This window comes from Silene latifolia, chromosome 9 (assembly GCF_048544455.1).
Source record: "Silene latifolia isolate original U9 population chromosome 9, ASM4854445v1, whole genome shotgun sequence".
NCBI classification, from domain to species: Eukaryota; Viridiplantae; Streptophyta; class Magnoliopsida; order Caryophyllales; family Caryophyllaceae; genus Silene; species Silene latifolia.
This window is the reverse complement of record NC_133534.1, coordinates 184,678,278-184,688,971: the sequence shown is the minus strand read 5'-3', so window position 1 is coordinate 184,688,971 and position 10,694 is coordinate 184,678,278. Positions and strand designations below refer to the sequence as shown.

The following is a 10,694-nucleotide window of genomic DNA, read 5'->3' as shown; positions in this document are numbered from 1 at the left end:
AACTAGCATACACTATAGCTGGGGCACTGAAGGAGACTCTCTGAGCTCGGGTGGGGTTAAGATACGCCGCAAGCAACATCACCTCGTGTGAGTTAAGCTTACTCACATCTTTCCGATCATAAAGTAAATAGGTCAAAGCACGAAGAAAGATCTTCAAAGTGACGTGTTGCATGTCATTGATAAGCATGTTACTAGAGGTGAGAGGTGGCTTGCCGGTACAGCAAGGCATAAGACTAATAGCTCCACACTCAGTCGGGATGTCCCTAAGGGCTCCCTTCTCGGGTCTAGCAAGGCCGAGGTGAGTGGCAAACATGTCCATGGTTAGAAAGAAGCTGGTGTTCATAAGACGGAACTCAACGGTCTTTTCCACCGCATCATACTTGAAAGAACTCATGAATTCCAGGGTAAAAAAAGCATAGGAATGCTTCCTAAGACGGTACAGCCCGGTGGTCTCGAAGATGTGTCTCACATCGGTCTCAATTACTAGGTCAGTCAAGATGGTAGTATCAATGCAACGGGTGGGTTTCATACGACGTCTCTGTAAAGGAACAAAAGCATTCCTTTGCGTAAAATCCCCAAAGACAACAGAAGGGTACTCAGGCACCGCTGGGACTGTAGGTCCCCCACTCCCCACACCTACCTCGGGCTCAGAAGCCCTCCCCCTCTTACTTTGACGAGTTCTAACAGCTGGTCTCGGTATCTGTTTTCAACACATATCTTTGACATACAAACAACATGTACTTGCAAACATATAAGCTTTCATGTATAGCTATGGAAAAGAACTACTATGTGCACACTTCCACCAAACAATCCCAAAATTGTAATTATAAACTCTTAAATTATCATCAGACGGTCTCACAGCTACAACATTATGGCCAAGTATAACATCAATTAACAACCCAACTACAAATTTTAAGGATTAAACTTTCAAAATAGTTCCACAATTAGACATGTTTCACAAAGAGTATGGGGCGAATTTCAGTTTGGGGCACTTTTAAGACGGAGTTTTAAGGCAAAATTTTGAGCAAAAACTATCAAAATTAACTTTAAACATGGCACCCATAACATAAATCACCTAATTTCCCCCCTTTCATATGCAAAAGACAACCAACAATCAATTTAAAATTCCAAACCCTAGAAATTTCGGTACGTACATTCCCTCAAATTGATTCGATTTTTGTATACTTAGCATCAATACTCAACAAATTAACGCAAATAGATCATGTTACAATAATCTCAAGCAATATTTTATACATATAAACCGAATTTTTCAATAAACACCAACTATTATAAATGTTTAATCAATTAAAAGCATAGAAATAGGACGAACATTATTACCTTGGATGATTAGCAAGTAAGGAGGATGAATTAAGCAAAGAAAACACCAAGATTCAAGCACCAAAACACAAGGATGAGAGCAAAAGAGAGAGATATGGGAATTTAGGGTTTAGATGAATGAAGAAATAAGAAGAAAAGAATATAGAAGAAGGGATATGAATCCCGTGTAAACCCGGGCACTGTTCACTTACTCGATCGAGTAAGTAGGTTACTAGATCGAGTGGCCTCTACTCGATCGAGTTGGAGCTACTCGATCGAGTTTCCGTTGGCAGATCTAACTTTCTCGATGTCATAGCTTCCTAACTAGATCGAATAAGGTCTACTCGATGGAGTAAGCACTCCTACCCGGTCGAGCGAGATTAAAAACAAGATCAAAAGTTACGGGTTTAGTTAACGTTTCCTGCAAAACAACAACTCGTGTCGATTCCAAAATAAATTCAGAAATCGTCACAGATTATTATACTCATTCATGACGTATTACTACTATTCAAATGCAACGCAACGGTTTCATTCAACCAAGATACATATTACTTCATTTTATAGCGAACATTACGCAAAACGATTGACCACACTATTAGCTTACTCATGCATACATTCAACACATTATTTCATTCCTAATCATGCGTTTGCAACTTCAATAATAGAACTTATAGTTATATCACTTTAAGCATTCATCTAACATTAAACTATCATTTATCATCCGAGTTTGTTAATAATTCAATCAAGTAACCACAAATTATCAACTACATTACTCAACTTACTATGCCATATCATGAAAGCATTCAACCATTCATCCATCACGCTTACCAAATACTACTTGACAAATGTTACAACTAATCCAAACTTACTACTTACTATCACCACCACATGCAAGACTCACAATTCCTTTATAAACCCACACGCATATAAAGATTTAGAAAACACTATTATCGCCACATCACACAACACTGTTACGTACTATAAACATTTCACCACTTTCACTACTTCCATACACACTTCTACTCAACCACAGACTTACACAATTCCTCATCACAGTTACACCTACTAACATTCATAAAGACTCTATCACAGACATTTCTAACATAACCATTGTACACAATAGGCACATAATTCCCGACTCGATATCCCCATAACCGGTGATTGGCTTAAGCATGATGGGGCCATGATTTTGAAATGAGGGCGCCTACTCACCCAAAATCTAGCATCAGCCGGGGCTCCCAACACACATACACCAGGTACGGTTCATTTTATTAGACTCTCTAAGTTCATTAGGCTCATTTGTTACAGGTTCCAAAATCGTCGCTCTGATACCATTTTGTAACACCCCCATATACCAAGGAGCCTTAACAAGACCTTCCCTAGCATATAAGAGTGTTACCATCTTGGTTGCCCGAGGACAATAATAATCAAATGTCGATAAAAGAACGTTTAAGTTATATTACAAGCGATTAACAAAACTAACATTATAAAAGATACAACTCAAAACCACTATCAGCTACGTGAACTACTTCTGTCGTGACTCGTGATAGAGTCATCCCGCCAGGCACCCAGCTGTGATCCAGATCACAACCTGCTAAGACTGACTGCTCACCTTAGTGGATCACGGCAGACACAAAAGGAACAAACAACAAAGCAAAACCACACAAGGTCAGCAACTGAGGGAGCAAACATACAAAAACATACACAACACACGCACAAGAACACACACCACATCTTCTCCAACCAACCACCATCACTGACTGTCCACTGGGCCAACCCTGCAAGTGAAGGACCGCAGCCGTTCTCACCGAAGCCCCGCTCATCTTTCCGAGCGATAAACCCATGTCCATTAATGTGCACATCCCCTCCCGTGGCGGGTTTCACGGAGGGCGAACTACGAGCGTGAAGCCACTCCCGCAAGTGACTCAACTCAGCCGAGGACCCACCCCGAGAACGACAGACAAACAATCACAATCAACTGTACCACAACAACGATTATCTAAACAACACAAGTTCAACCAACTACCACAACCAATCATGAATACTGACACTAAATCAACCAAACAACATCCACAGACACTCTAGATAATCAACAGTACTGAGTAGACGAACCTACCTTTAGCGAACCGCAGCGATCCCGCGTCCAACCAAAAGATACCAAGCAAAACACCTATACCAATAGAACAACCATCTATCACTACTACTACCAACCTAACTGAAAACAACGATTACGATGATGATGACGATAACATACCTATACATAGAAGTCTGGCGTCAAGACCGCTACCCGACTCAAGCATCTCATCCCCATGGTGTAAGCATCCTCAAGGAAAGGATTATGGTGAAGGAGAAAGGAGGTGACGGCATTTAGGTTTAGGAAGAAGGTGCGGAAATGATGTCGGATTTCATGATTATCGATTTATAATTCCTCGCTGCAAACTCGTTACTCGATCGAGTAACTAACTTACTCGATCGAGTGACTCCTACTCGATCGAGCTCCCAAGCTACTCGATCGAGTAGCCTCAGCTAGATCGAGTCCCACACAAACCACAGCTCACATCGTCACAAGACATCGCCCGTAAAGTTTCCCAAGGTCAAGATCAATGTCTAAGGTCAGTCAACGTCGGTCAACGCGTCCCTAAAAGGACGGGTATTACAGTTTAAACCCCTTTTCCAAAAATATTTCTTAAATGTATTTAACAAACAATTGTTTTTCAATAGATCAATGTTCATCTGCCTACTCGACTCATTTAGAATTTTGTCTCAAATTGTAATGGCCCTTCTTTATCCCGACATGTCAACCCCGTGTTACAGAATTAGATATTGTTTTATGGATATACATGCTTTAAATTCATTTTATTGGTTTTTTTTACATGGTACTCTCGTGCTTTTTCGAATTTGATAAAAACCTCTCAATTTGATAAAAACCTCTCAAAATACCCAAAATGCGCTACTCTGTCTCTTTCAAAAAGTGTATTTGTATGCACGTTTTGTTGATATTTCGACAATAATTTGTCATGCCATTAATATAAATATCGTTTACTCAATCGTAAACATATTTTCTTTACAAAATTTAACTATTTGAAAACCCGACTTTTAGTTATTTGGGTACGTATTTTAAGAATTATTTACTAAGTGTTAGGATACTATTCATGTTTTTAAAAGTGAGGGGTATCATGTAGAATTCGAAGAAACATAAAGGTACAACATAGAAAAACCATTTTCTTATTCGTCTACCTAATTTCGTGTTATCATATAAATCGTATTTTCCGGTAACAATTACTCAAAATGTAAGTCATTGTTGATTATAAATAAGATTGTTATTAATCGTACCACCTTAACAGCGTAATTTATAAATGAGAGGATTTTATTGGGCTTATCTTAATAACATTTTAAACTACATAATCTTCACATTGTTATCTCGTTTAGCCTTGAATATTATTATTAGGTTTATTAGAAATTAAAATTGAACCTTATAGGGAACTTATCCACAAACCCAAATTGAATAAACATAGTCTTTGATTTTGTTTATTATTACTGATGGTAGATAGCGATGCCAAACTTAATACAAACACAATTGTGCCTCAGTTATTAACCAAATGTAAACACACTCTCAATAGCGTCTTCTTCATTCTTTTGTTTGCACAGAAAATTGAAGTTTCTTTTATATGTAACCTCAATTTTGTCAGGGATAAATATAACCGAATGAGTTGGTGACTAATAACACAATTAGAATAAAATCCAAATAAGCTCTTAGAATAAAGAAGGTTTCATGATTTATATTTTAGAATATTTGAAACATTTTTCAATTTCATTACGAAGTTTTCCCCAAGTGCATTCAATCATATTATACCCACTTATTCTTCGGTGGGAATCCTCGACTAAGAGATTAATCGTTGTTGTAGGCATCAACACATAATTTTCTTTTTTTTTAAAAAGAAATCAATCTAAGGTGCTTATATAATCATAAATACGACTCCATATTTTAGGGTTAATTTTATTCATTCTTTCCCCGTTCCATTGGATTCTTTACGCTTATTTTTTGGACACTGCGTTATAATTTGTGGATCATAAACATGCTAACCGTGTTATGTTAAGACTACATTCGCAACTGTTTTAAAAAATATTATTAAAATAAAAAGGAAGTTGTGATAAGGTCTTAACTTAAGATCGTACTAAGCAAAATCTATTGCGATTTGCGAATGAAAAATTCATATATATAGTGATTACTCTTGTGCATTTTTATTCTGTAAATTTAAATGTGTGCTTACTAATGTAGGTTCATTATTAATCATATAATATTATCTTTTGAAATAAGAATATAATTTTATATGAGTTGTCAAGATATATTATGGGAATATACCAATTTGAAGATATAATCACCCAAGATTTAGCACACTTACTCCACAAAATAGTAGATGGTTTTGATTCTCGCAGTAACTACCATATAGAGAGAGAGAGATGAACCCTACACAGTCATTAATTTCTTCGACTAGGGCATTAATTTCTGCTTGAATTTCAACAATATGGCACGTAATTCTTCAAGTAAAACGAAATCAAAGCATGCTAGGAGGATGCCTGTGTTGAAATCTGCTGGAAAACACGTGAAACAACAACATAATGTAAAGCAACGTGGACCTACTGAGGATGATGTTGTGAAAACGAAGAGCATGCAGGAAGTGAATGGTGTCCCTGGACTTAATTTTGATGATGATTTAGAGGTGACAGATGTTACTGACACGCCTGAAGTGGTTGAAGTTGACACAACTCAAGATGATTTGGACAAGGAGAATCCTCTGTGGATTACACAACGTGGAAAGAAAAAAGTTATTCATGACGATGAAGTGGATACTGATGAAGGTCTCCTTCAATTCTCCAAAGAGGATACACAGGATGAGGTAGAGTACTGGAATAATGCCATTTATTGTTTTGTGTTAGGTGCAAACCCTCCATGGGAGATATTGAATGCCTTCCTTAGACGTATTTGGTCTAAACATAACATTGATAAAGTGTCCTTCATGCCAAATGGGATAGTTTTGGTACGTTTTAAAGAAGCTACAGATAAGGAGGCAGTCTTGAATGCAGGGCACTTCATGTTTGATAACAAACCTCTTATTGTAAGAGCTTGGACTGCTGAAGTGGAATTAACTAAAGGGAACATTAAGGATGTACCTGCATGGATTCGCATCCATGATTTACCTCTAAGGTTTTGGGGCAAATGTTTGCCTGCCATTGCAGGATTGGTGGGTGCATATCAGAAGTCTGACCAGGCCACAATGGATAAAACTCGTCTGGGATATGCCAGAGTAATGGTTGAATTGACAGTGGGCAACAAGTTTCCATCCAAGATCAGATTTAAAGATGAGAATGGTAACATTGTGGCCCTCAGTGTGGAGTATGAGTGGAAGCCTTCAGTCTGTACTAAATGCAAGGGGATAGGACATGAGGTCTCTAACTGTCGAAAAGACATGAAACCACAGAAAAAACCAGTGCAGACAGTTCAGGTTTGGAAACCAGTGAAAATAGGAGGAAGTGTAAGCACTTCAAATAAGAGCACTAACCTCAATATTATAGTTACTCAGCAACCAGTTAACGGAGAGAGTGCTAGTACTTCTCTAGTCTCCCCTGAGAAATCTTATAGAGAAGCTGCAGAGGGTCCAGTCACACCAAAGGTGGGCATTGGACAAAATGGTAACCTCAATTCTCCCAAAATAAATGCATAATATCGGTTTTTGGAATGTGCGTGGTCTCAATAGTGTAAATAAACAGAATAATGTGAAATGGTTTTTGCATAATAAAGGTATTGGTCTTTTTGGACTACTAGAAACTAAAATTAATCCTAATAAAACACAAAGTGTGTCTGCTAGTATGCTTGATGGATGGAGTGTGACTACTAATGCTTCTTATCACAAAGGAGGTAGGGTATGGCTTTTGTGGAAGGCTGAGTTATTTGATGTCTTTGTTCTACAGTACGATGCTCAGTTTGTGCATGCTCTTGTTACTGAGAGATGTTCTCAGGATCAATTCTATATTACTCTCGTCTATGCTTTTAATGATGGTTTGGAGAGGAGAGACTTATGACAGAAACTGATTCTTATTCATGGTGCTGTTACTGGAGCTTGGGTTGTTGCAGGTGATTTTAACACTGTCATTACCCCTATAGAGAGACTTGGGGGTAATACAAAACAGAGTGATATGGATGATTTTATAGACTGCCTGGCAACTTGTGAACTGACTGATATTCACACTACTGGTGCGTTCTATACATGGACCAATAAACAGGAGGCACAGACGAGGGTTTACAGTAGACTTGACAGATTCTTAATTAACCAGAACTGGCTTCAACGTTTTCCTAATTTGACTGCTCATTTCCATCCTGCTGGATACTTTGATCACTGCCCTTGTGTAGTGAGTGATAACCAGTTGTCTGTCACTAGGAAAACTAACTTCAAATATTTTAATATGTGGAGTAAGGCCTCATCTTTCCTAACTACAGTCCAAGAGGAGTGGCAAAGGATTTATGAAGGATATCCCATGTACTGTATCACTAGGAAACTGAAAGCTTTGAAGGGGAGACTTAAAAATTTGAATAAGGAATGTTTTTCAGATGTAGAGAATGCTGCAATGCTTGCTGAACAGGCAGTGTTGAAAATTCAGGAGGGTTTGATAGATGATCCCCTTAATGCTGATCTTATCCAGGAGGAGATCAAAGCTCTGAAATCTTTTAAGGAACTCAATGATGCCAGGCAAAGTTACCTTAGACAGAAGGCTAAAACACAATGGTTGGAGGATGGTGATGCTAATACTGCCTATTTCCATGGGGCCATTAAGAAGAGATGCTCTATTAACAAAGTGACTCAGATTGAAGATCATCATGGTAATCTCTGTACCACCAGTCAGAGCATTCAGGATGCTTTCCTAAATTACTATCAGGATTTGCTAGGATCTTCAAAGATTACTGATAATGTTAGACAGCAAGTGATTAATACTGGTAATTGTTGCACTGAGGTCCATAAGGAGATACTGAATAAACCAGTCACTACAGAGGAGATTAAAGAAGCTTTCTTCCAGGTACCTATTGACAAATCACCAGGTCCTGATAGATACACTAGTGGATTCTTCAAGGACAGCTGGGATATTGTGGGAAATGATGTGTGCTATGCTATTCAAGACTTCTTTTCGACTGGTAAGCTTCTTAAGCAGATTAATGCCACCACCATCACTCTTATTCCTAAATGTGAGAGACCTACATCTGTGAAACAGTTTAGACCCATAGCTTGTTGTAACCTGCTATACAAAGTCATTTCCAAATTGCTATGCAATAGGCTATCTATAGTGCTACCAGACCTGGTTAGTGAGAACCAGGGAGGTTTCATCAAAGGCAGATCCATTGTTGAGAATATCCTGATATGCCAGGACTTAGTCAAAATGTATAATAGACAAGCAGTGTCACCAAGATGCCTGTTCAAAATTGACCTCCAGAAGGCCTATGACACTGTTGAGTGGGGTTTTGTAGCTCAGTTGTTGGAAGGCATGGGTTTCCCGGATAATTTTTCCCAAAAAGTCATGACCTGCATTCAATCCACATCCTATTCTTTGAATTTAAATGGAAGTTGCTTTGGTTTCTTTCAAGGTAAGCGAGGCCTAAGACAAGGTGACCCCATTTCCCCCCTTATATTTGCCTTGTGTATGGAGTACTTAACCAGAATGTTAAAATATGCTACTGATAGATGGCCATTCCAGTACCATCCTCTCTGCAAGAATATCAAGTTGAACCACCTTATGTTTGCAGGCGACTTGTTGATGTTTTGCAAGGGTAATGTCCAATCCATAATGTTGCTGATGAGAGCTTTTTTTTCTTTCTCAAAAGCCTCTGGGCTGACCATGAACAGCTCCAAGTCTGAGGTATACTATAGTGGAGTCTCTCAAACTGTTAAGGATGATATAAGACAAATCACTGGTTTTACTGAGGGTGCTATGCCTTTTAGATATCTGGGAGTGCCTGTTCAAGCTACCAGATTGACCAAAATTGAGTGTAATGTCCTGGTGGAGAAGATGGTTAACAGGATTCGTAGCTTGGGTGCCAAGAAGTTGTCATATGCAGGCAGGCTTGTATTGATAAACTCAGTCCTGAATACTCTACCTAACTATTGGTCAGGAATTTTCCTTATCCCAAAATGTGTTGTAAAACGCATTGAGGCAGTTTGCAGGAATTATCTATGGGTTGGGACAGCTGATTTCCATAGAGTACCATCTGTGGGATGGGATAAGGTAACTTTACCTAAAGAAGAAGGTGGATTGGGAATTAAAAGAACGATCATCTGGAACATGGCTTCTGTTGCAAAATTGGCAGACTGGTTATATAGCAAAGCTGATAGGCTTTGGATTAGGTGGGTTAATCAAGTCCATATCAAAGGAAATAACTGGCATGACTACGCCCCCCCTGCTGATGTGGCTTGGTCTTGGAAAAATATTTGCAAAGTAAAAGAGTTGGTCAAGAATGCTTATGTAGAGGCTCAATGGATGCCTGATGCTCAAGGGTTCACTATCAGAAATTTCTATGAATGGTTAAGGCATAGAGCTGGTCCTCAGAACTGGGCCCCTGCTGTATGGAACACATGGAATGTCCCTAAACACTCCTTCATTACCTGGGTGTCCATGAATAATGGTCTTAATACCCGTGCCAAACTTGCATCTTTTGGGTTCTGTCAAGAGCATCATTGCTGCATTTGTGAAAATTCAGATGAAACTCAAGATCACCTGTTTTTTCAATGTGAATACAGTCAAAGAGTTCTGCAGGCAGTTGAGGAATGGTGTGGTTTCAGGGTTGATGTTACTATGGCAGTTTTGGCATCACCTGGTAATAGAATGAAAGGCTTGAAGCAGCTAGTGCACTGTCAGCTCTGGGTCTCCTGTCATTATCATATCTGGTTGGAAAGAAATAGTGCAAGATTGCAAGCAGTGGTCACGTCTCCTGCTAAACTGGCTGAAAGGATAGTAGCAGAAGCTAAGACGAGAATTATGAGTAAGGTTTGCAAATCCAAATTTGCGCAGGATAGTGTGTGGTTGAGGAAATGGGGTTGTTTAGTAACATGAGTGTATTTTAAACTTCCTCTCTTTTGTTCCTTGGAACAAATCCTTGTATATCTTTTTGAGTTTTAATATTTTCTTACATTTCACCAAAAAAAAAAAGATAATCACTTATGTTTATTGGGTGAGATTCCATGGAGATTGATATCCAATTTTATTATCATGATATATTAAATTATCATTTATGATACGTGCATTTTATATAGTCTTATTGGTCTATTTTATGCACGTATTTATATGCTTTTATCGTGGTTTTATGCTACGAAATGCCCCGAATATGCTACTTT

At 38.6% G+C, this 10,694-nt stretch overlaps 1 protein-coding gene across 1 annotated transcript; it reads left to right on the top strand.

Annotated features, from left to right (window-relative positions):
• The first annotated feature begins 5,843 nt into the window (after window positions 1-5,843).
• On the top strand, window positions 5,844-10,413 carry LOC141601978 (uncharacterized). Its single transcript, XM_074422286.1, has 3 exons — window positions 5,844-7,008; window positions 7,118-7,375; window positions 7,451-10,413. Exons 1-3 carry the CDS (start codon window positions 5,844-5,846, stop codon window positions 10,411-10,413), a joined length of 4,386 nt encoding a protein of 1,461 aa, XP_074278387.1.
• The last annotated feature ends 281 nt before the right edge of the window (window positions 10,414-10,694 follow it).

Coding starts and splice junctions, on each gene's coding strand:
- LOC141601978 (XM_074422286.1), top strand. CDS start 5,844: ATGGCACGTAATTCTTCAAGTAAAACGAAATCAAAGCATGCTAGGAGG. Junction 7,009..7,117: donor GGTGGGCATTGGACAAAATG/GTAACCTCAATT, acceptor TGCATAATAAAG/GTATTGGTCTTTTTGGACTA. Junction 7,376..7,450: donor CGTCTATGCTTTTAATGATG/GTTTGGAGAGGA, acceptor GGGTTGTTGCAG/GTGATTTTAACACTGTCATT.